General features: G+C 34.4%; 1 protein-coding gene across 3 annotated transcripts in view; it reads left to right on the top strand.

Annotated features, from left to right (window-relative positions):
• The first annotated feature begins 719 nt into the window (after positions 1 to 719).
• The window catches only part of LOC131072604 (aspartic proteinase A1), an 83,207-nt gene continuing 56,742 nt past the window's right edge, over positions 720 to 27,184 (top strand). The window contains exons 1-12 of one of the 3 annotated variants that reach the window (XM_058008855.2): positions 723 to 900; positions 1,512 to 1,891; positions 2,175 to 2,235; positions 21,159 to 21,253; positions 21,337 to 21,446; positions 21,689 to 21,857; positions 21,979 to 22,018; positions 22,115 to 22,179; positions 25,631 to 25,744; positions 26,014 to 26,078; positions 26,342 to 26,573; positions 26,801 to 26,920. In XM_058008855.2, the coding sequence (XP_057864838.2) occupies positions 1,526 to 1,891; positions 2,175 to 2,235; positions 21,159 to 21,253; positions 21,337 to 21,446; positions 21,689 to 21,857; positions 21,979 to 22,018; positions 22,115 to 22,179; positions 25,631 to 25,744; positions 26,014 to 26,078; positions 26,342 to 26,573; positions 26,801 to 26,920 (1,437 nt within the window). In that variant the 5' untranslated portion in view covers positions 723 to 900; positions 1,512 to 1,525. Of the gene's footprint in view, positions 901 to 939; positions 1,065 to 1,511; positions 1,892 to 2,174; positions 2,236 to 21,158; positions 21,254 to 21,336; positions 21,447 to 21,688; positions 21,858 to 21,978; positions 22,019 to 22,114; positions 22,180 to 25,630; positions 25,745 to 26,013; positions 26,079 to 26,341; positions 26,574 to 26,800; positions 26,921 to 27,184 lie in introns of those variants that run through there. The other 2 variants (XM_058008921.2, XM_058009000.2) reach the window with 2 other exon arrangements.

Genomic DNA, 27,184 nt, shown 5'->3' with positions numbered 1-27,184 from the left:
TCTTTGCATCTAATTATGTGTTGTTATCAATAATATTTTGTACAATAATAAAATTGTTTACATCTCACAATGAGAAACATCTTATACCTTGTAAAAAAATTATTGACATCTTCCATATTCATTTCATTTCAATTTATTTTTGGTATGAGTAGCATTGATTTGATTTTGCTATTGACACTTTTACATCACTCAATTTCATTTCATTTATGTATGAAGCATAAACATTTTATTTAATTTTAGGTATGACCTATATTAATTGAAGTATTTGTTATTAGCATTGATTCATTTTAATCTTATAACAAAAAGGTAAACTATAATAGCCAATGATTCTTTCAATATTTAAACTTATAAAAATAAAATGATTGATAAAATTAACAAAAAAAATTAATCGTGTGAATGTCTATTATCATTGACACATTTTTATGCTAGAATTTTTTAATATTTAGTTAAAAAAATAATATATAAAAACCAAATAAAAAGAAGGGAAAAAAATAGGACCACCATAAAGTTATTATTTGATTTAATCAAAAGAAACATGATAAAATGAATTGTTTATCACAATTTCATAAAAAGAAGAGGCAATCTCAAATTTTAGATATATAAAATAAACTTTTAAAACCTACCCAACAAAAAAATTATTTTAAAAATTGATCTCATGATCATCAAAATTCATCAAAATTCCTTCATTCATTAGTTCGGCCCACAAATATTTGTTTATCTTTCCAGGCCAAACCCACTATCCAACGATCATTCCGCGAGGTTTCACCAACTGCAGTTACTTTCTGTAACCAGGGTTAACTAACTACGGTTACAAGGGTCTCTGCATTTTCTAGTTAAATCAAAACAGGACTGCGAACATGAATCCGTGTTTGTAGCTGGAAATTCGTCTGTTTGATTCAGGTACCTAGTGAAACATTTTTATTTTATCGTCCTTACCTTAGTTCTTCAACTGTGAAATTTGCGAGGGTTTGAATTAATTTTCATCGAATTTGAGCTAAATTTGTTTGAATTTAAGCGACTCTTCGATCAGTTTGATCTGATTTTCACTGAATAATGTAGTTGGTGTAAGTGTAAGTTTTGTTTCTTATTTTATTGTTTTATCTTTAGCTCTTCAACTATGAAATTTGCAAGGATTTAAACTAAATTTCATCGAATTTGAGCTAAATTTTTTTGAATTTAAGTGACTTTTCGTTCGGTTTGATCTGATTTTTACTGAAGAATGTAGTCGGCATAAGTCTCATTATTCATTTTATAGTCCTAATCTTTAGCTCTTCAACTGTGCAATTTGAAAGGATTTGAACTAATTTTCATCGAAATTTGATTGACTTTAAGCAACTTTTCGTTCAGTTTGATATGATTTTCACTGAATAATGTAGCTGGCGTAAGTTTCATGTTTGCCATGTCTCTCAACGGATTCAGCTCTTCGACAGTTTGGTCTGATATTTTTCTGCTTTAAGTAGAAGCATTGGTTTTTCTTAACTGATAACATCTCAGCCATTTTTCTTTTGCAGGTTAGGATTTGAAGATGGGACCGAGGGTGTTAATTGCGTGCTTTTTTCTGGGTTTGTTTCTTTTTTCCAGCGTTTCTAGTGCTGATGAGGGTTTGGTAAGAGTTGGACTGAAGAAGAAGCGGTTGGATAGAGCTAGCTTAATGGCTAAGTTGGCTGCATATGACGGTGATTTTGCCGCTGCGCTCACACGGAAGTTTGGCTTTGCCGGAGAGAATTCGAAGTTAAAGTCCGATGCTAGTGATTACATATCTTTGAAGAATTATTTAGATGCTCAGTATTACGGGGAGATCGGAATTGGAACCCCAGCTCAGATCTTTAAAGTTATTTTTGACACAGGGAGCTCCAATCTTTGGGTGCCTTCGTCTAAATGCTACTTTTCGGTGAGAACTGCAAGTTTAATTTGATTTTTGATAGAAATTTTATTTTGTCGGTGGATAATTTGTGCAGGTATCAGGTCTATTCGTACGAATTTTCATGGTATTATTAGGGTTAATGAATGCGCCTAGACAGTGAAAACAAGCTTTGGGGATATTTCCAAATTTATGACCTCCCAGTTTTCGATTTGAATGGGGTAATTTAGTTAAGAATAATTCGTGTAGGTTTTGAAAATTTCAAGATGATTTTTATTTTGCATTGATGAATTGTTTCCCACTTGTTGCGCAGCTGGCTTGTTATTTTCATCCGAAGTTTCAAGCATCACTGTCGAGCACATATGAAGAAGATGGTATTTAATTTCGAACCCACAACCTCATAGTTCGTACTTCGTAGATATGTACAAAATGAATCTGAATACATAGCTTGCTTTCGGTTTCTCTTTAAATATTATTTTGCAATTTCTTTTTAGTATTAAAAATCCTTTATAATGATGAGTGGGGGTAATATGAACATGGGACATTTTAGCCAAATTTATGGTAAGTTGTGGTTACAATGTTATTGTAAGTATATTCTAAAGTAAGCTTGAATTTGTATTTAAACTTTTGTAAAAGTGTTCTATTTCATTTAGATGATGGTTTATGGAGTGTGATCCGTAATGTTGATGTAAAAGTTCTTATATAGTTGAATCTAGTATCATAGACTATGGAAATTTGATAGATATAATATGGAAGTATTCAAAAAATATTTTTAATTTTAAATATATTTTTTTTAAAAAAAATTTGTTCTTTATAGTTTATGTCTATATTATTAATTAAATATTGGTAAATAACAATGTTTTGAATTAAATTATTTTTTATTAATGTTGCGAATAAAAAAAATATATTTTTTTTAAAATAAAAAGAGTCAATTCATGAAATGTTGTTCAAGTGAAAAGACATTGATGATAATATTTGTAAATTAAATTAAAAATAAATCTATTATGTCAATTGTAGCATATTAGAGTCCACCATTTTGGCATGAAATGAATTTGTTCTTTGGCGTTTAAGGAGTCCACCATTTTGGCATGAGACCAAAAACTAGTTGTTGTAGTAGATTCAAGGAGAAAGACATGGCGCGATGCATGGAGATTAGAGGTTTTCTTCACCCACATTGCACGGCCTTCATCTTTATTTCCACTTCTTGATAGGTATGCCAAATAATTTGAAGATTATTGTATATCAGCTTACATCACTACTCAATATTATGTACACGTGGGGATACCTTCAGATGTTGCTTTGTTTATTTATTTTAAAGAAGAGAGACATGTGTGGTGAAAAATATGGAATATAAGCAACTACTCAGAGGTTGGATGTGTGTTATCCTTCCTTATTAGGTGTACATCATGTACAAAACAACAACAAAAAATGAGAAATCCAGGATTACATATTGAGTGTATACACCTTCATAGGCATTGAAAAGAACTTCACTTTGTGTGAGTGCTTGAGAAAGTTTTCTTGAGGTTTTCTCAAGATTTGTTGAAATAATTGTTAATGAAGCCAAGAGGAAGAAGGGCATGTGAAACTCTTTGCTACTCAAGATAGAAAATAATGCAAGACTAATGAGAATCCTCTAGATTATACTATCTTAAAAGAAGGTTTATCAAAAGGCACTATAAGGGAAATAAACATTGTTTTTCTAGGGATCAAGTAGTCATCATGCAAGGGTTATGATAGATAACAATCTTAGCATACATGAAGACTTTGTGTCAAGTCATGAGACAGGGAACTGGTAGTCTACGATAAATAACTAATGATCACATACACCAAAGTTATGAAGGCTTAGAATCAAAGGACCTTGATCAAATGATTTACAGATCATGTATGCTTATTTCTTCTCAATATTTTGTCACGCTTGTGTTATTTCTACAAGAGGAGAGTAGATACCATTCTCCTATACCCTTTGTGTTTCAACTACTTTTTAATACCTTGTCCACTTAAAAAATTGTGTATCCTTAGATCCTTCAAAGTTGGATATCCCTCAATGAGCCTATAGGAGAATGTGTTAGAATGTCAACATTGATAGATCATGGAAGCAAGATGAGAGGACCGTATGAAATGATAGTCAGTAGTCATAAGAACTATAGCGTCATAAATTGCAATTGGTATAATTTACACCTCATGTGTGTACTCCTACTTTAGTGTGTCTCATTTTCATTCCCCTTAGGTTCATTTTGGTCCCTTTTGCTTCAACTTTGATGTCACATGTTGACATTGTTGGGTGGGCCCCATCTCAGAGGTTGTCCTCTCCTGTTTCATGGTTGGTTGGTCCTATTTCTAGAGGATCGGGGCATGAAGCACCTTGGTCCTGGACCAGGGCACCCAAAACGCCCAGATGCCCCTTAAACATGCCTCGATTTGAAATGGGGTAGGCCCTTCCCCTCCTCGATGGATTTTGGTCCCTGTGGCTACACTTGATTGTTGGAGGTCGGCCTAATTGGTAATTTACCTAGGAACACTACATAAAGACATCTTATCAATTCATTTTGATACCACTAAGACTCCACACCTATCATTTGTGCATTCAAGCAATCATCATCAAGCATTTTCAGAGATTCAAGGCAGCATTTCATCCTCCAAACATTATGGAGCAAAGTTACATCAATCTTCATGCAAGCATGTGTGTTTGATTAGGGTTTTTCATGTTCATGTGTTTGCCATACCATTACATTCAACATTTGTGATTACATTCAAAGATAATTGCATCATCAATCCTTTCATCAACAATTGTAGATCTGAGGTATATCTCCTAGCATTTACTTTAGTGTTTACATTATTCAATTCAAGGTTAATTTCTAAATCAAGGTTTGACCTAAGATAAACCCCTCTCCACAAACCTATTTCCTTTTTTTCTATGTACAAGGAACAAGCTCAAGAGTTGTACTCATAGATTTTGACAGAGTTGACGCTGATGAACAAGTTCAGCTTTCAACGGAGCGAAATTTGGAGGACTAGGGTGAATCTGCACTACTTGGTCCCAAAAAATCAGGCCAAACTTCTAGGAACAAGTTCTAAATCTCTTATTTTCCCCAGATCTTGATTTGTGGCTCTGTGAGACACCTATAGCAGTCCATTTTCGCCGGTCTACTTCAATTATTCATTGGTCCTACCCTAATTTCACAATAACCATCCAATTTTCAACTAAGAAAGAGGGGGCAATCAAATAAGTAGTGAATCTAATTAGAATTTCAACCCTTTCCTTATTTGGATTGTGGCTAGATCTATTGGATTCACCCCTCTTTCAATGTAGTGGTTCCTAAGGTAAAATTACTAGTCTTACTATCTTAATTGGTAGAACCCTAGTTTTTCCACCATTATAAGAATATAATGTTCTAGACATACAAAAAGTTTGCCAAGACTAGGATAACTATTTGTCTAGTTTGAATCACGAAGATTTTGTACGAAGTAACCAAGGTTCATGTTAAGGACAATCACTTAGAGAGAAGATTATTAATGGCAATCATAGAAGATTATAGAAGATTATTATGCACAAGCCATGACATTGTTGAAGAAAAAGTGATTACCAAGATGTCGAAGCAAGTGACAAGAAGTTCATAACAATTATATGAAGGTAAAAGGACATAGTGCAATTATAAAGACTATGAAAATGGGAAAAGTATGAGAAGTTTCTCCAAGTATAGTGAATATGAAGGACATTTAGATTCACATGCTAACTAAAAGGTAGAGAAGGCTTCAAAGGCATATCAAAAAATAATTCCATAAAGCATGATAGTATACACAACCCACAACATGCATAAAGATCAATAAACAAGGTGATGAGGTAGTTGAGAAATACAATTTTGTTAATGACAAATGAATGATGCATGACAATTGAGCTCATGGATTGTTCACATGAACTCTTCCATAGACCAACATACATTGTTTAATGATAGTAAAGGGATTTTTAATGACCTCTAAGAAGTAGTTTGAAATGAGATATCATCTCATGAAATGGTAGTCTTGTGGTGGAGCATAAAGCATTGACAAAGGCTTTTAAACACTTCAATTAACATGACAATTAGTAGTACTTAAGTATGAAGATTTTTAAATGGACATGACAGTAGTAGAGGATAGTTGTGCAATTGTAACCACCAAGATTTAATCTACAAATGACATGGATAATGAAAAGGGTTTGTCTATGAAGTTGTAGCTAAGCCTATTTAGGATCATGTTTGCACCCAAGCATGATTCAAATAAAGATTGAAGAAGAGGATAGATATTATCCTAACCTTATTAAAGCACTAAAGTTATCTGAGAAATCCATACTCGAGGACCTCAAAATTCTTGTGAGTTGGTTTGTGGTTAAGATGAACTAAGGTACAAAGGATAGTGAAAAGAGCACAGTCATGTGAAAGAGGGCACAACACCAAGCAAGCAACATGATCATTGCGATGGATGTCAATATCCCATAGTGAGTCAAGACAACAATCAAGTGAATAAAAGAACGATTCAAATTAAGGAATGACAATCAATTAGATAACACTCTTTAGTGTGTGACTAAGTAGACAATCAATAATCTAATATGTGAACTCTAGATATTATGGTATACCTTGTGATGAGAAGGTAATATAGTCCTAAAAGATGATTTTAGAAGTATGTATTAGGGTCTACCAAGCATTTTTTGTATGAGCCAGTATGGCATACCTATGCATAAATATTTGTGTCGATCATTGAGTAGGAATGAGGACAAAGTTATTATAAAAAAAAAGGACATTAGCAGATGACAAACAATATTCCATCAAAAGGACTACCCTGGTAGAAGTCAACATAATAGACACCTGACAGTGTTTTGCTAAAGTGAAGTGTCATGAGGTAGTTTTGAGAAATGAAGCAAGCCAAATGTAGTCTCCAACTCATTGTGACTATCTGACATGAGATTTATGTTGCATGACAATGGACAAATGTAAAAATAAGGAGCTTGTTATGATAGTCCTAAGGTGGTTCTAAAACCTCACACAAGAAGAGTCAAACATATGATAGGTTCAAGAAACTCCATGAAATGGAAGCCACCAGTTTGCTATGACAATGACATTAGGTGTTGAAATTAGTCACAAAGACAAGGCATCCACAAAGATATGACTGCTCAAAAGAGTATAGATGATGACAATTCATAGTATTGTCCATGAAGACTAGTAAAATAAGAGAAAATATTGGTATATGATAGTGATCTAGCATTGAAATTTTACCATTTTTCCTTATGAGACATTTTATCTCAAGTCTCCTTACCTAAGGTTGAATGCAATAACCCTATCTATGCTTATAATGATAAGGGTCAAAAAAGCAATGTATGATTAGTCATGACATTGTGTGGAGGAGATAGGACATATTAAGAATGATGATACAAAAGTGTAGGGATGAATACATAGTATACTTCTACAAGATAGTGCATAAAAGTCAAATATAATGTTGAAAAGGTAGTTAAGAAAACCTTATCCTCAAGCCACAAGAAGGCATTTTTCAACTTAAAATTTTAAAAATGTATGCCCTATCACCATGCAGATCGTATTCAAGATAGTAAGATCCAATTGGAGAATATTAAAGAGGCAATTTGGGGTAGTTATGATCAGTTATGACTTCTTCCAAGAATCTAGGGGTAGTTTGGGTGACATGAAGACAATAGTTCCAAGCATCTAGGGGATCTAAGAGCATATATAGGAGCCAACAAAGCATAAGAGGTTTAAAACTTGGCACTCATCCTTTCCCAATGCCACTTAGGACCTTATCTAGTAAGAAGACAAGGAGAAAGTCTTTTAGGCACCTAAAAGAGGTTGACATAACAAGACAAGGCAGTTCATGGTATTTTTTCTTTAAATATATGTTGTTAGTTTCTAGGATGGTGTTCAAACAGCAAAAAGGGACACCTAGAGTAGGAGTTAGTTACTTCTTTCAAGAATTATACATGTATCAAGCAAGTCAATAAACTTAATTTTGAGACTAAAACAACATTGTAAACTTTGTTTTTCAAGAAATGAAAAACATTTTGAGGCTAGTATTGCAATTGTAAACACTTTGTTTATCAATAAAGGAAAGTATTTTTCCTTCTTAAGATTTGATTGTTGTGTACAAGTAAATTATTGATGTAATTCTATGATTATATATGCAAATCCTTAATGTTGTGTCTCATTCTTTGGTGCCTACATGTGAAAAAACACATATCTTATGCAGGTTATAGGTCATGTAAATGGTTCAAATAGCTATTAGTTATGAAAACATACCATTTTCCTTCTAAAAATGTGAACGATCAACTCTCCTATGAAATATTGATGCATAAGTATGTCAATAAATTTGAGTTGTGCATGAACCAACTTTGTTATTGAGAAAATTGTGTGTTAAACAGTAATATAAGCCACAAAACATTTGGTGTATCACCTCATATAGGTTTTAGATTTCATTTTAATGTCATTTTCTTCCCCTTTTCCTAGCAAGTAGCAGTAGTATAGATAAATTTAGGTGATAAACCAAGGGAACCAACCCTCTCTAGAGACACTATAATTTACAGGCAACCCACATGCCCTAGAGTGTTTCCATTCTATCAACTAGGTAGAGAATCAACATATTACTCTCTCAAAGGTGCACTCACCTAATTGATAACATTTCCTTCACTATTCTGAGGTTACTTCCTAGTTCCTCTCTAATATAATGGACCATGCTTAGAATATAATTGTCTTGTTGATCTTGACCTTAGAATTGTATTATACTTGACCAAAAGCTTAAGGTAGCATTGGAAGTTATGACCTTTTCCAACACACTACTCTCATTCGAGGGCTCTTCAAACCTAAGAAACTCAAGACAAACCTTACAATTATACATATTTTGAATGTTATACAAGCTTCTTCTAATGTACCTTTCTGTGGGAACTAGAATCTCTAGTTAGTCAAATAGATATACAAAGAACATTAAATATTTCCGATCTATGATCTGCTAATGATACCAAGTGTGTTGATTATTCAAATTAACTTTAGGTTTTATTAATTGACTAAACCAAATTTATATGAGTATAACCAACATATTTCAAACAATTAAATCAATACCACTATTTACTAAGGCTTCATAATATAAGATCAAATATGATTAAAAATTAAACCTAATTAATTGCTCACTTAGTTCATTGAAACAATTATAAAATGTAGCATAGATGGTGAAGCTTATAGCACCACAGGTGTAGGTGATTAATATCAATGTATGAGGGTGATCATCATGTAAGGAATGCTATCTATGGTAAATCATCTAGAAAATTTGAGCCATGAAACCCTCAAGTGTAATTAACCCAAATCAATCCCTCAATGATTCCCTTGTACACTTTTGGAAACATAGAAGAGGCAGCACCTATGAATGACATTAATTGTAGGGTTGCAATTGCGCTATTATTTCAACACCCTACTAAGTTTGTTCTCCTAGGTGGTTCAAATTAGTAAATGTATCTTGTAGGTTCCTAGTCAAATGGTTCATCCATATCCTTTTGATATTTCAACTTTCCCACTTGGTTTCAAGCTACAATAACTTGCCTAGCATGGTTTCCACCATGAAAGAGGAGTGGATTTAAGATCTACTTATTGTCCTAGGTTGGTTGATTGTCAACTTAACCAATAATTAGTGACTTGAGTGTTGAGAGAAGAATCAATAGGTGCCCTAACAACCCATCGCCATATTTCTACTTGTAAAATCCTTCAATATGTAGGGGTGCCTAACTTGGCAACAAACCCTCAAAATTAATTTGAAATCTCTAATTGAAGGAAGCCAAAAAAAAGAGTGGAAATTTAATGTTCACGTTAGAATTGACATCTTGACGTAGTTGAGCAACTACCCAGGTAAGGTTTGCATTCCACTTTTCACAACATGATAAAATTATCTCAAAAACATACCATGTCTTCTAGCTAGTGCCCAATCCTACAAGATAGACTTTATGCTTGTTTGTGTAGGGCTTTAAGGGTCTTAATTTGGTGATTCATAATGTGGGTGTTAAAAAACACCCTTTTAGGAGTAGCTAGATGGACATCTAGGGGGTTGTCACAGTCCTTCCTTCCTATAATTGCTTGCCCTCAAGAAACTTAAAGCTCAAAAGCTAAAATCTTCACTCCTTCCCATGTAGCATCCTCAAGTGGAAGATTATTCCATTTCATAAAATACTCAAGAATAACCTTGTTTCTCAATGCCTTTTCTCTTACATCACGATTGTCTCAAGCTCTAACATCAATTTTCTTTCATCGTCAAGTGGGGATATCTCTAGATTGATGAATTGACTTGTTATCCAGGGGCCTTCACAAGGCATGCAACATGAAAAATGTTTTGAATCCTATTTTTCTCTAGAAGTTCCAAGACATAAGCAACCTCACCAATCCTCCTCATGATATTATAAGGTTCATATAATCATAACTACAACTTCTTAGCACTACTTCCCCTAAGGGAAGATTGCCTATAAGGTTGTAATATGAAGAATATCATATCTCCCACCTCACTCCTTTCAATTTAATGGTGATCAACATACCACTTTTGTTGGTTTTGGGGTTGTTGTAGGTTTTCTTTGAGTGCATTAACAATGTATAATCTTTATTGAATCAAATCTCTAGCCTAGGGTACTCTAAATTATGAAAGAATCAAATCCATGAATGAAATAACATCATAACAATTGAGTGCCTTGAGATGAGCTATACCCATAAATGTGTGATGATTATAATTGTAGCAATACTCCCAAAATTGTATCTACTTGACTCGTGTTGTTTGCTACCCTATAAAATAGTTCCTTAAGTAGTTTTTTATCCATTTCTTCACAATTTTCATTTCCCCATTAGTTTGAGGATGATAACTAGTGCTTGAGATCAAATTACCTATCAATTGAAAAAATTATTTCCAAAACAAGCTGATAAATCTAATATCCCTATCAATTATAATGCTCCTTGGTAGCCCATAAAGTCTAAAAAAACTCTAAAAAATCAACCACTTGTGGAGTCTTATATTCTAAATATATAGCATGAAAATGAAAATATTTAGTGTATATAACAATTCCATAGACACAATCCTTACCTTGCACCTTTGGGAGTCTTGTGATTAAATCCATGGAGATACTCTCATTTTTTACTTGAAATGCCTGTAGGGGTTGCAACAAACTAGCTAGAAATACTTGCTCTATTTTATTTTGTTAACAAGCTTAGGTCCTTAAAAAGTCTCAACACATCACCTTTGATCCCTTTCCAATACACATACTCCCTTACTTGATTATATGTCCTATAGTACCCTAGATGGTCACCAACAAGTGCTGTGTCATGACATATGCCCTCAAAGTTTTCTCCTTCACCTTTAATTTTGATACAAGATACACTTGATCGTTATAAAGAATGAGCTCATCAACCACTTTATACTTGTTATCTTGTAACTTCCCATCCAAAATAAAAATGGAAATGTGTTATTAGCATATTTAGCTTTTATAGAAACCTTTTATCCAATAGATATATTAGTCATAGACAACAAATAAGGTTTCTCGGAGAATGCATCAATTGTCACATTATTCTTTCCCTTAACATATTCAACGTAAAAATCCTAGGCTTTTAGATCACTTACCCATTTTTGTAATATATCATTCAAATCCTTCTGATTAAGGAATAACTTTAGGCTATTATGATTTGTTTTCGTCACAAAATTCCCATAAACCAAGTATTATCGAAATTTGGCTAGTGTGTACATGATAGCCAACATATCAATAAAGAAGATCCCCTTTGTCTCCTTTAGCTTTCTACTCTCAAATTCTATAGGGTGTCTATTCTGCATCAAAACTAATCTACTCCCCTTGAATCCTAGAGCATCACACTCTAAAACAAAAGGAAGTGAGAAATCTAGAATAGTCAAAATAGGACATGAACTCATTACCTCTTTAAGCTTGTCAAAATCACTTTATATTGAAGTGGTCCAAAAGAAGGCCCCCTTCTTTGTCAAATATATCAATAGGGATGCAAGGTATGAAAAACCTTCCACAAACCTCCTATAGTAGCTGCAAATCCCAACAAATTCCTTGAAATGTGACAAAACCCTTGCTCTAGGCCAACCTTGTATTGCCTTGATCTTCTCCTTGTTCATGCTAATCCCTTGGGCACTAATATTATGTCCCAAATACAATATTTTAGTCAATACAAGCTCACATTTAAATTATTTAGCATAGAATGGATGTCGCTCTAGTATGCCAAACACCTCATTTATGTGCTTCAAGTGACCCTCTCATTTCTTACTATAAGTCAAGATATCATCAAAGAAAATCAATACAAATTTCTGAATTGTAAAACGAATAATTGATTCATACATGACTAGAAAGTGGCAAGTGCTTAATTAGTCAACCCAAATGGCATGACCAAGAACTCATAGTGCCCATAGTGACACTTGAAATCTATTGTGTGTACATCCTAATAACTAGTAGTTTTTTGACGATACCTCGATCATAAATCAATCTTGGAGAAGTACATTACACCATGAAGCTCATCTACCAACTCATCAATCTTGGGTATGGGGTACCAATTCTTAACTGTCTTTTTGTTGAGGGTTCTATATCCAATGCACATCTTCAAGGTACCATATTTTTTTTACCAACACCATGGAAGAAGGAAATGGACTAGAGCTTGTATGTACTTCTCCAATAATTCCTTAATTTCCTTCTCAATATCCTCCTTATACCACCTAAGGTGATGATAAGGTGTAATGATGGTAGGTTTTTCTCCTCCATTTGGCTTAATTACATGTTGAAGGACCCTATATCATGGTAAATCTAGAGAAATTTCATTGAAAACCTTGCTATTTTTATCCAAGATTTATAAAAATCAATCACTCTATTACTCAAGCAACTTGGTCTCTATAAAAATCCCTCTCCATCCTCTTAGTTGAAACTATGATGGGACTCCCATTAGAAAGACCATGAAGAATTGACTCCTTATGATTAGATTTCAATTTCAACTCCAAAGTTTGATAATTGTATGTGTACTCACCAATTGAAGGCAGCCAAATTGTACTCCCAATACCAACCATCTCACTAATGCTAATCACATGGAATTCTACTCACATTGTGTGCCCTCCTAGAGTCAAATCCAACTACAGAATCCTTCGGTTGCATGGAATAGTAAACCTATTGGCCATTGTAACATCAAATCCTTCAAAATATTCTATCCTCCAATCCATCTTAGCCACTATTGTCTCATCAATAAATTTGTGGGTTGCCCCACTATCAATCAAAAGTGTCACCCTGCATCCTTGTAAGACTCCTCTAACACAAAGTGGATAACATCTAGGTGCTCCTAAAAGTGTTGCAAGTGTGTCACCCAAATGCTCTCCTTCTTGATCCCCATGCTCCATCTTATCAACAATAACCTTAGGTTTAGATTCTCCTACCTCAAAATCCTCATGGAAAACCACTTCAATGTAGTGTATTTGTCCTCCCAAACATCTATGATCAAACTACCATGGTTCTCTACAAGTGAGGCATAGTTTTTTCCTTGAAAGTTCAACATTGGAATCCTCAACCTTATTTGGTTTTGGGGGTAGTGCCTCAGGTTTAAGAAAACTATTATGATGATTCTTTTTATGTCAAACTGGTTATGCATTCTTGGAGTAGAATTTATTTTTGGTCTCTAAATCCTCCAAATTTAAGGCTCCACTAATGACATCCTACAACAAGCTTGCATCAAATGCCCTTACCAAATCCTTGAGTGTTTTTAATAAACCCTCTACAAAAATAAATATGAGTCTCCTCTTTATCACATATGGAACCATCACTAGTAGTCTATGAAATTCTACCATAGTGTTGAATCATGCCCTCTTGCCTCAATTATGATAGCTCTCTAAAGTAAATCTTTGGATCCTTTTTGTCAAACCTCTCCATCAATATTTGGAATAACTCCCCTAAGGTAGTGATTGATCCATGTCTTTGGGCCACCATTCCATGGCGCCACCACTCATGAGCCACACCCTCTAGGTGAACTACTGCAAACTTGATTTCTTCCTCGTCATACATGGGCTTTAAGGAGAAATAAATATTCAACTTTTGCAACCAAATTCTTGTTGTGACCCCATTGAATCCATCATGAGTGTATGTAATGATCTTTCCCAACCAATTTTGTATATCTCTCATTTGTTGATCCTGATATCTTATTCCCTTGTGATGATCATTCCTTTTTTTCGTATTATAATACTCCATGTGACATGTCACAATAGATGGTTGGGTTTGCTGCACTATATTCAGTATGATGCCTTTACATATCATCCTCAAGCCTTGGTGGAAGTTGTTGTTTTTCCCCAAATGGATCCTCTTCTTCTTTTTGAAAAAAATGGCTTTGAATGTTTTAGTTGGTCACTTGATTAAAACCCCATTATTGTCTAAGTGACTTCCTTTAGCACCATTTGGATTACATCTCCCAACACTCCATTGTTTCTTTATTCCTTTCTAAGTGCTCACAATATTTTGCATAGACTCCTTCATGGTATATTGAAATTCCCTAGCCAACTCTCTATTTTCATTTCTAATGACTTCTTAGAGGCTAATTTCCTAATGCATATCACCCATAATGTCTTCCTTTCTTTTTTTCCTTCATTGGTACTTAATTTATCAAACACTTTCCTACATAAATGTACATCACACACACCCACAAGCTAGTATAAAAAGGTGGTTTTAATACCACTATAATGTACTCTTCCCCATCAAATTTTATAGTTAGACAAACATATATACAAAGAACACAAAGGGTTTTGGATATATGATCTATTGATGGTACTAGGTATGATGATTGCTTAAATTAACCTTAGGGATTCATTATCACTTGAAATTGTACCCTTGTTAAATAAAATTCAACATTCCAATGAAACAATGAGAATGGCCTCAAGGTGTGGGACCCTTGTAGATGGAATCAAATCTCCAAAGAAGGCCAACTCCTTTACTAAGACAAGATGCATGAGTTGATCCAACCCAACATGTAGATTAAACCTAGAAACTACACATATTCTATCGATTTACAAGAGAAAAAGGGAGAGAAATAATTATAGGAAATGAAAGGGTTGTGATGCACGAAGATTTAATGAGGTTCCTCCTTTCTCACAGTAGGAGAGAGGACCATAAATTCACACAGGTCTTCATTTATTAGTTCATGTGGATGGTATGGAGGTAAGAGATTTAATAAAGATCGAGAAGGAAAGGAATAGACAACAAATTCCTATAAATCATTTATACACATCGTGCATCTATAGAAAAGAAGCCAAATCATTCAAACATGAAGGTAACAAAGATTTCACAACATACTAGAACTAAGAAGAGGTGAAACAAGAAAATTTATCAAAGGAATTGAGTATATTTATAATAGTAAAATTGCATAGAATGTAAGTCTCTAAAGAGAAATTGAGAAGGAACCTCCTAAAATGAGGACGACTAGCATTTTATTCTAGAAGTGGCACTAGAGGCTATCGAGAATGTGGAAAGCTATAGAGAAATCCTAGCTACCACAAGTCAACCAATGAAATGCAATTAGGTGTACAACATGATCTAATGACTAAGGTGTAATGAATATTATTGATGTATGATATGTGAATACATCAAACCTACCCAAGAAATCCATTAAAAAATATGGCCTAGGGATGGAATTTTGAATTTGGGCTTTGCAAATAATAATGTCCACGTATGGGCAATCATTGAAATTCCTCTCTAGATTTGTGCAAATTTAAATTTAAAATGGTTTTTGGGTGCCATATGATTTGATCTAGTAGGTAGTGGTCATTGAAAAGTATTAATGGCATAAATATGGTCATTCTAGTGCCTTTATGGGTCTTGGAAGTGCAACTGGACCCTTGTGAGGAATACCATATAAATTGTACTTGCAAGAAAGTCGCATAAAACCATATCTATAGAAAAACTTGTAGAATTGAACCTATCAACCTCACTAACCTTCAGTATCTACTTTGAAAGGAAAGTTTTATTGATGACATCAACATGACATTATCATCATGGATTGGGATTGCTCAAGATCGATGATGTTAGTATTGGATGGTTTTCAAAAAAAATGCAAGTGAGTTGGTTTGAAATGCTACCTTGACAAGAGTTGGTTTTTATGGGTAAGGGGTATTTGCAAATGAGGATGACATCAACAAAGCATCAACATGATGTTAGAAAATGGCTATGTGTGGGAAGATGTGGGTGAACTCAATATGTGGGGAAGTCTAACTAAACCAATCAAGAAATGGGCTTTAAAAAGGTTAAGTTCAAATGGGAAAAGAATCTCCATGGATGATATCTTCATGATATCAACAAGGAAGCATGCAAATTCTAGTAAACCTAGAGAGTGAACAAGTTTATTAATTCAATCCAAAAGGACCTCGAACTTTTGCAACACTTTAAATTGGATTTACAAATGGTTAAATGCAAAAAAAACTAATTGAACCTAGATAATTATCTATTTAAAAGGTTTAGTTTGGATGTGCAGGCCAAGTTCCTATAGGCGTCAAAGTTCCACAAACATTAGAATTTGGCTAAATGCAAATTGGGTGTAGGAAAATCTAAGTTAACTAGACATAAGAGGGGAGGTTCACTTGAGTTCCTATAAAAGGCTAACTTTGTTATTTTCTTCATTTTAGCTTCTCTTTTGGGGATACCAATTGATCCGAGCCTTATAGGGAAAGCTAGATGAACTATTCATGGTCTAGTTAGATAGGTAAAACTTGCAAGCATAATATTCTTTATCTTGGAGAATTTTGGGAAAGTTTTTAAAGGATTAGAGTCTAATTTTTATGCTCTAGCCAACTATGATGAAATTTTTTATATACGACCATCTAGATTTAACATTTTCTAAACAAAACATGATTTTTGGAGTGGTGAAATAAAATAAGTCAACATTTTGGTGACCTATATGCATGCTTTTTTGCCAAACAAAAGGATCCATAAGCATTATTAGTCCATTGGGCATGGAGTCACTGAGGCCTTACAAACAACAAAACATGACTAGCCTTACAAAAAACTATAGAATGCCTTTAAACACAGTAAAACAAGAAACAACATGTTTAAATTGCACTTGGAGGAAAATAGACAACAAAAATCTTGCATCCTCCTAATGAGAATGCAAAGTGTGCAACAACATTTCTTCAAAAAACAATATCTAATCTCATATGTACATGATTTACAATCTGGAATACCAAACTTGTTCTATCAAAGACAAGCCTCCTAAAGGAGTTGATCTTCATCAAGTCATAATTGCATTCACTACCCATTTGCAACTAATGAAGCCCCTTTCCTACACGCATCACATTATAGATATTACCTATGTAATGGAGATTAACTCCACCATTAATTTATCATTGTATTGCAACCACAACAAATAAATGCTAGACTCATCTGATGGTGCATCAAGCGTGTTCATGGAAGCATGACTGATTTTTTGAAAATGGATCAACATCAAAACAAATACAACTTTGTCTATTTTGCCTTGCCTTATGGCAACTTTGAATAGGGTTGGGACCCTAGTTTCCCACTTTCTCTTTTATTTTTCTTTGGTCTTTTTGTAGAAGGGTTTGGACCCTTTCAAAATCTCTACTTACCTTAATAAAAAACAAAATCAGTTACATAATACATAGTGAAAACTTGCAATTATCACAATTCTCATTTACAAACTCAACTTCAACTACAATTTTAAGTATCTAGTTATCAAACTTAAAATCAACTAATCAATCAAATAGTTGAAATTATCACAATTCTCATTTAGACTATGCTTCTAGAGATTTTGTTATCAAACTTACAATCAACTAATCAATTATTTTTTTATTTTAAAGATCAAACTCAACTTTAATAGTGAGTCACAATTGAAACTCAACTTTACTTGCACCTAATACAAATCTTGAGGTCAAGGTAATCCCTAACAACTATAATATCCACTAACCTATTAATATTGGGATAAAATTAGTTGCAAGAGTCTATTGATCTCAAACTATTACTTATCTATTTCTAAATTGACAACAAATATTTTTATTACAATACTACAAAGACAAATACTCATGACAATCAACTTTTTTATTTATTTTAGATGTATGAACATATAATTTTATTGATTTCTAAATTTAAAATATTTTATAATTAAACATTATCATACAAATAAATTATATTTTCAACTTTACATTCTTATTAGTAAACTTTCTTCGAAATAAAAAAATTCCTTGTAACAGGCCCTACAATCCTGTCAAAATATTTTGCTTTCAATTTATCAGAAGATATTTTATATTAACTGTAATTTGAAGGGTTTTATTTTCCTACATGCTTTTAAATTCAATAAAGGAAGTGAAATTTTGCCGAGTTTAACCTCTAAAGTTTTAAATTATATAAGCAGTTTATAGAAACGATGAAAAACATTTGGTTTTTAATTGACTTTAAGTTTTTTAATTCTCCTTCGATATAATGTTCACGGGCATGCCTAGTACTTTAGTCGCCGTTGCTTCAGGATTTTTTCTCCGGGAGTCTTTAAGGTTATCTTTGCCGAGAACTTCTGCTTTTTGCTATCTGTATAATTGATGTTATAAGTTCAACCTCAAGGAGGTTTCAAGGGATGTTCTTTTCTGGCTTTTCAATATTATTTATCAGCACATATTTTTCAATACCACGGGTATTTAGGTGTTGGTAGAATTTTATTGAATCCTTTCTGTGATTCTTTTCTGTGCTGCTAAAACTATTTTCTAATTTTGAATTGTTTGATCAGTGATTGCTTCCAGTTTCTATTGACAATTGGTTTTTTGTTTTTTTAATTTTTTTTTAAATTGAACAGAACTTTGGTTTACATATCCAGCTTTTATTATCTTTTTTATGTTTTTGCAATCCCGGAAAGATGACTGGTTCTGTTTTTCTGAAGTGTATGGATAATATTTGCTCGTATGAAGTTAAAATCATTTTCTGGTGTCATGCAGGAACATCTTGTTAGCCTCTACACACCTCTATGCGTTGAGCTGGTCTTGTTTCTTTATTTAAAAATGCATGTGTCTAGAATATTTGTTTGCCCTTTGTTCAATGAGCCTGGTGAGCTTGCTACGTTGGCATTATGAAATGAACCAGCTTTCTGTTTACCTCGCAAGACCACCAAAATATACTTTTGAAGCATTATGTCACCTTTTGAGGGAGTTTTCTATACACTTTATTTTTTTCATTTTATGTGGTCAAAGGCCTCCTTGGTTTTCTTTCATTTTGAATAATTTTCCTTGCATTTCATAGTTTATTCTTCTTGAATGGTTATTGTCATTTGCTAAGACATCAACCTTCTGAGAATTTGGACATGTCTTTCGCACTTATATGGGTATTCACTTTTAGGACATATGCTGATTGCTGGGCTGTACACACACATATATATAATTTTCAAATTTGTGAAATATTTCATATCTTTCTAGTGATTTTATATTTCTATGAAGTAATGAATGTCTCAATGAAAATGGAGTTGAAATTACATAACTGAATTGATTTAATGTTGAAAATGTTAATTAAATAAAATTAAATGATTCATGAAACAATATTTGCTTAAGGTTTTGCAAATGTCTTAGCAGGCTGAGTGAACTTAATTTTGATGGAAACTTCGTCATTCACCAAAATCAAGCCTGTGTGTGAGAATTTAAAAAAAAAAATTGTATGTTTTTAAATCAAAAGTTTTCTTATGACTGTATTTTTGTGAACTAAATTTTGTAAAATATGTGTGGCTGAAAACGGAATTGAAACTATACAATCGAATACTAATGAATCATTACATAATTTGATTCACTATGAAAAATGCTAATTAGATGAAATGAATTCGCTTGGGATTCTGGGAACCTTATCATGATTCATGAGATGATTGCAAATGGGGTAATAAGCTAAGTGAGCTTGATTTTGATGGAAACTTTGTCATCCACCACAATCAAGCCCATCTGAACACGCACACACACATGAATTTCCAAATTTGCAAAAATGTTTTGCATGTTTCTAAATAAATAAAAAATTAGTGATTGTGTATTTCTGTGATGTAATTTTTGTGAAACATGTGTTGATGAAGATGGAGTTGAAACTACACAACTGAATATTGATAAATCATTACACTATAAAAAATGCTAATTAGATGAAATGAAGGAGTTATGCGAACTTTTGTAATGAATGCTTCATGAGATAACATTTGTTGAAGATTTGCAAATGGGGTAGCAAACTAAGCGGGCTTGATTTTGATGGAAACTTCATCATCCACCAAAATCAAGCCCACTTGAACCAAAGTAGTATAGGTATGGTTGACCTCTTCAACATTCTTCCTTGGAGGTATCACCTAAATGCAATAAGTGCTAAGTGGTCCATTCATGGTCGTGGGAGTTGGGTTGATGCAGTGGGAAAACAAACCCACACAACAACAACCTGAAACACACTTCCAGCGCTATGCAAATCTGACTTGAAGCAACAAATATTAAGAATTGGACACCAATTCTGCGCAAACAAAAGCTTGAGATTTTCTATTAAACTTTTAATCACCTTTTATTACATAAACTTGAGCCTATTGGCTTCACATTTCATTATCCCAATCTGATATGAGTCTGCACATAGACCTGCAACAAAGTACATTAACAACAGCAAAGGGCTTCTACAAAAGCCTTCTTCAAACTCTCCACCTAAAGCCACACCTGCAGCTAACAAATTAAACTTTCACTCTAAAACAATCCCCAACACTCAAAATAAAACTTGCTCATGAAAAATATGTTGATGAAGATTGACTCAAAGCTACATTGTTGAATTCTAAATTATCATAACACGATTTGATACACTATTGAAAACTCCACTTACATAAAAATGAAGGAGCTAGGGAGCTCTATTTTGATTGATTGATAAGACACAACACTTGCTGAATGTTTTGCAAATGCAGTAGTAAGCTAGGTGGGATTGATTGTAGAAGAAACTCAATGACTAAGTACATTTTAGTTTGTGATGGATGACCTCCTAGGAAGTCTTGGCACTTCAACTACCTTTGTGGGCATCACCTGAATGCAATAAGATCATTCATATTAGTAAGAGACGGCCTCTCATTCATTATTTATTAGTGAAAATTGACTTAAAACTATGTAATTGAATTTTACTAAATTGTTTCTAAAAGCATAAAACCGTCAAATGCAGTTTTTAAATGATGTGAACTGTGCAATTTTTTTGGTTTTTCAATGGTGTATTTTCTTTTAGATATTTCGTTTGAGGAGGAATGTTTGGAAACCTGCTCCACAATTCATATGTTTATATTTGTTGATCTTGAAGGGAAATCTTGTGATATTCAGTATGGCAGTGGTTCCATATCTGGCTTCTTGAGTAAAGATCATGTTACTGTTGGTGACCTTGTTGTGAAAAACCAGGTCTGTATTTTTATTAAATACTTTTGAATCGCATGTTTTAACAGTATAGACAATTGTGTGGAAGTTCAATTTCTATTGTGCAGGTTTTTACCGAGACAAAAAATGAACCGGGGACATTCTCGGTGGCCAAGTTTGATGGCATTCTAGGGCTTGGATTTCCTGAAATTTCTGCTGACGAGGTTGTTCCAGTTTGGTGAGTCTTGTTTTCTCTTCTCTAGAATGAACTGCTTGATTGCATGAATCTCTGTCTCCTCCTGTAGTGCGAGCACATTTAGCACACACAAAATGTTGTCATAGTTCTTTTAGCCTCTCTAACAAGCTAAATTTTTATGATGCTTGATCTCTTATGATTGATAATAAGTTAGCCTTTTGTCACTGCATAAGCCTGTGCAGCTTTACAGTCTTTAACTGGTTTATTTTTCCGTTTCTCAACAGGTATAACATGGTTTACCAGGGCCTTGTCCAAGATCCAGTCTTTTCCATTTGGATGAACAAAAATGCAGATGAAGAGGATGGCGGTGAGATTGTTTTTGGAGGCGTTGATACTGAACATTTCAAGGGAAACCATACGTATGTGCCTGTTACAAGAAAAGGATATTGGCAGGTACGGTGTAGAATGATTTTGATATTCTTGGCAAGGATTGTATTATTTTAGTATACCATACATTAGTTGGAGAGTCGTAAATCCTTCCACTTTTCTAACTTATTATTGTAGTTCGTTTCAGTTTAACATGGGAGACTTTCTCATTAGTGGTGAATCAACAGGTAACAATAGGCTTTCTGGACCTTTTGTGTTTTGTTATAATAGGTCAATATTAGTGTAACAACATTTTAGAAATAATGAATGACATTTTATTACAGGCTTTTGTGCTGGAGGGTGTGCTGCCATTGCAGATTCTGGAACTTCCCTTCTGGTTGGTCCAATGGTAATTCTGCATTACCTTAAATTGTTTTTTATTATAATTCAAGTGAGGAAAGGGCCCTGTCCCATTTCCATTAACTATAAAAAGAAAGATTACAAAATTGATCCCTGTCAAGAGCTAGACAGTGACATAGAGAGTACATTTTTGCCACTCAACAACACACGAAGCAACTGCATCATGAATGCAAATTAAGTGATAGATCGTCCCTTGCAATGATTTCAGGATTCCCGTTACAATCATCTGGGGATGAACCAATGGCGAGGTCATTCAAATTATCAATTAACTGGTCTGAGATGAAATCAGCGACTTTATTTCCTTCATCATAAATATGATTTATTGTGAAGAAAGAAAAACTCTCCAGATACCTCCAAATCTCCCTTAGAATGCTAATGAAGCACCACCCTGACGAGGATTTTTTCCCAATAGAATTGTTGACCACCAAGAAGTCACCTTCAATATGTAATTTACTGAGGTTGCAAGAAAGAGCAAGTTGCAAACCAAGCAGCAATGCCAGCAGCTTCAGAATCATTATTTGTCCCTGGGGCTAATCTTTTGGAAGCCACTTTTACAATATCTCCCGTAGAATTTCTGATAATACACCTGCCCCCCGAAGCCCCAATATTGCCTCAAGAAGCACCATCAAATTTGAGCTTACATTCCCCTTGAGAAGGGGGAATCGATCTGATCAGAGATCTATCAATCCTTAGCCAGTTGAGCTCGCAAACCCCATGAACCAGGGAGGGAGAGAGGTTCTTCCATTTATAATCATGCTCCCATTCCATGCAGTGAATACTCCATTTTTCCCAGCCTTCAGAGCCGCCCAACACATCACAACCTCTGATATGGCAACTTCAAGCTTCCAAACATGCCAGATCAAAAGAGAGGGGTTTGTCATCCACAAACTGGAAAATAAGGCTTTCAGCTTTGAGGAAGGCCAGACCTTAATGAGCTACAGTAGAGAATCAGGCAAAATGACTGAAAATTCTAGCTGATCACCAAACCACTGCAACCTCTTCCTGTGAAGGGGCAAGAAATAAAAAGATGCTTGTTTGATTCCTCAGCCTGTTTACATAAAACACATCTAAGGGGGCCATTGTAACCTATCTTCTGCAGTCTGTCTCCAGTGAGCACTTTCCTTTTGATTGCAGCCCATGCAAATGCACTTATCCTTATGCCAACACTTGATAGCTGGCCAGTCCTCATCCTCAGGCTGTTCCATGAGTGAGATATATCCTGAACTTATTGAGTAATCAACACTGGAAGAGTAGAAGCACCACAATGTATCTTATTGTGATTGCAAGTTCACCTTCTTGAGGGAAAGGATGCCCACAAGAGCATCAATCTATGCCACAAGGGCAAGCAAGGAGGAAAGGGCCTTCCACCTACATAGTTTGATTCCATTTTCTACCATAGACTCCCCATAATTTTTCACTTTGGATCCCCATTTTTAGCGAAGTTCTTCTTGATGTCCGTTAAATCCTGCCTTAATAACAGTTCCAAGTATTATCCCCAAAATCTGCAGTTTTTCCATCCTTAACTTCCCTTAGAGGTGGTCAATGATGATATAGCGGCACAAAGCTATGAAGTTTCATATGTGAGAATTCAGAGGGAGCATAGTTGTGGTGAAGATGCATTTATCATCCATGGAGTCCAAATACTTCGTTCTCATGAGTTTGCTCCAGATAGAATCCCTGTCAGAAAAAATCTTCTATAACAACTTGGCACCCAATGCTTGGTTGTGGAGAGATATTCTCTATAACCCTGCCCCACCCACACCTTGTGGTAGGCAAACAGTATATTAGGCTATAAGGGGAAACCAATTTTTATCTTCAAGTTCTTGCAAAACAAAATCCCTCATAATTTTCTTCATCGTCTCAATGAGATTCTTTTGGGCTTTTAAGACAGACATAAGGTAGATTGGGAGAGCAATCAATACAGACTTGATCATCATAATTCTCCCAGCAAATAACAGCCACTTTCCCCTCCAGGAAGCAAGTCTTGCCTTTGAATAAATCCACCATGGAATCCAATAGCACAGCTCTATAGGCCCCAGTGAATAGTGGGATCCCCAAGTACTTACTGGGCAAACACCCACATCTAAGATCAAGTATGTCCACAATCTGCTTTTGAAGATGCATGGGGGATTTAAAGGGAAAAAAGTGACTTTTACTCATTTATCGGCTGTCCATTTGCAAACGAGTAGGAAGAGAGGATCCCCTTAATGTGCAAAGCTTTCCTAATGCAACATTCCCCAAGGAGAATGGTGTCATCTGCAAATTGTAACTGTGTGAATGCCTTCAGATCCTCAGTAGCAACAAGCCCTTTCCACAGACCCTCCTGCTGTGATTGGACAATAACATTTGCCCAAAGCTTCCACCATTAGTACAAAAAGGTAATGGGAGATGGGATCACCCTTTTTCAATCCACCAGTGGCGTAGAAAAAGCCTTCAGGACCCCCATTGACAAGAACCAAGAACTAAGTTATGGCAATTAAATCATAAATGAGTTCCCACTATTGTAAACTAAATCCAAATTTCTCCAAAATCAACATAAGAAATGTCCAGTTAACCTTATCATAGGATTTACTAACATCCAGTTTTATCACCGTGCTTCTTGATTTGTTGATTGAGATAAAATGTAGACTCTCAGAAGCAATAATACTAATTATCCCTTCAATTACTGCTCTGTTTGGAACAAAACCACTTTGACCTTTTGAAATGGGATTGGGGGAAACCACTTTCAGGCGATGAGCCAATGCCTTGGAGAAAATCTTATATAGTGTGTTGCAACTTTTTTGTGTAAAAGTACTAGTGAATGAGGATACTTATTAATTAATTTGATTCTTTTTATGCTGTGTAATTAAGAGGACAATAACATTTCTTAAACGGAAAGATTCAAAGATATAATAGCAATCAGAAATATTTGATTTTAGATATAAAAATAAAAAAGTTCTTTAGTGTAGTAGAAAATGGTTTGAATACTGCAGCATAAAGTATTTATTCGGGTGTAAGAGAATTTCACAAGAAAACCTTTTTGTACGGGTATAATACAGGGAGATTTGTTAGGAAGATTTGAAATAGGGCTTTGAAAACTTTTCAAGAAAAAATAAACAACAGGTTATTAGAAATTATGGCTTTGATAAGAATACAATAGTCATCATAGAGTGGATATCAATAATGGCTTTGATGAATAATGTTGGACAACTTCAAAGAATATTATTTCACTCAAGATGGAGCTGTAACAATGGCTATAACCAATATGGAATGGATAATATGAATATCAAATTGTTGGATAGTAAATTGTTTATAGTATATAATATAATAAGAGATATAATTTTGCCATCAACATGTTAGGGAAGTTGACATAGATTAATCTTGTAATCGTTGTGGATTCTGCTCTTCATAGTTTGAAAGCAAACTGACTGAGGCACATGTCTGTGTTGTTTGTGATATAGGGTATTGTAACACAGATCAACCATGCAATTGGTGCATCCGGTATTGTAAGCCAAGAATGCAAAACTGTAATATCACAGTATGGTGATATGATGTTTGAGCTCTTGATGTCACAGGTCTGTTTTTTTATTTAATATGTTATTATGACCAATGCTTGGCAAAAAAGCATGTAAAAAATTGTTCTTTATTTCTCAGAACATGCTATTAAGACTAGTGCATGTATAATACAACTAGTGACATGGTTGTGGCATAACATAGTTACCATGTGAAGTAGTTACTCACTTTTTGCTACTAGCAGAATTGACTATTGAAAGACATTCCTTGTGTGTTTAGTGGATATATGGTTTGATGTTGATGTGCTCTAAAATGGATGACATGTTTGCAGACAAGTCCTCAAAAGGTTTGTTCTCAGATTGGCTTGTGCTCTTATGATGGTCAAAGAGATGCCAGGTCAGATTCCCTTTAGTTTAATTTGATAGGAATTGTTCACTATCATATTTGCCAAGCCTACTTCCATGATATCTCAAACTGTACTTTTCTGTGATTGTTATAATCCTAGGGGCAGCTTAGTTTTCAGTAAATTCATCATTTGAAAAGATTTAGTGAACTTGCACTTTACATTTGATTATGGAAAACATACATGTTTAACTCCTTTTGCCTGCTTATTGACATTCACGATTCTTCCATTTTAAGACAAGGTATGATCTTTGCAGCATGGGTATAGCTGGCATACTAGATAAAGAAGTTCACAAAACAGAGGCATCTTCTGGTTCCAATGATGCAATGTGCACTGCTTGCCAGATGACAGTCACGTGGATGCAGAATTATGCAATGCTCACTACCAGTCAGCTGGCAGTCACTGCTGGTCAGATGGCAGTCACGTTAATGAAAAACCAATTCTACCTAAAGCAGACTAAGGAACTGATTCTCAGCTCAATGAATCAGGTTATAAGACTTCCTTGTATTCTATTTAGTCATTTTTTGATGCAATACTGCCATTAGGTTATAAGTTCTCTTTTATACTATCTGGTCGTAATCAGGTTGTAAGACTTCCTTGTTGTCTTGATTTAATCATTTTGGATGCAATGCTACTGTTAGGTGTTGATAGTTGAAATAACATGGATAGGGTGTTTTGAGATGATGCTCAAGACCATTGAATTTGTCATGTTCAGCTATGTGAACGGTTGCCAAGCCCAAATGGAGAATCTGTTGTTGACTGTGATCAAATATCAAGCATGCCAACTGTTACATTTTCTATTGGAAGTAAAAAATTCAATCTCACAGCAGACCAGGTTTGTTTCAACCACAAAAGACTTGACATTTAGTGTAAAATGGATTTATTGTCTATCCATGCCTGCAAAATGGCTATCTTGTTTGTTTACTCTTCTGGATTTTAAATTCCTTCTTTTGAAAGATTGCAAGTTGAAACCTGAAATAGTACTGGAGAAAATTGTCCATAAAGGAATTTCAGTTAAAACTATCCACTTGTTAGAAGATTTAGTGTTTAACCTTCTGCACATCAGTGGTTAAGTAGACATGAAATTTTGTAGCCCATC

Source organism: Cryptomeria japonica, chromosome 3 (assembly GCF_030272615.1).
Source record: "Cryptomeria japonica chromosome 3, Sugi_1.0, whole genome shotgun sequence".
Lineage (NCBI taxonomy): Eukaryota > Viridiplantae > Streptophyta > Pinopsida > Cupressales > Cupressaceae > Cryptomeria > Cryptomeria japonica.
The sequence above is the reverse complement of the archived record's forward strand: the minus strand, read 5'-3'. Positions and strand labels throughout refer to the sequence as shown.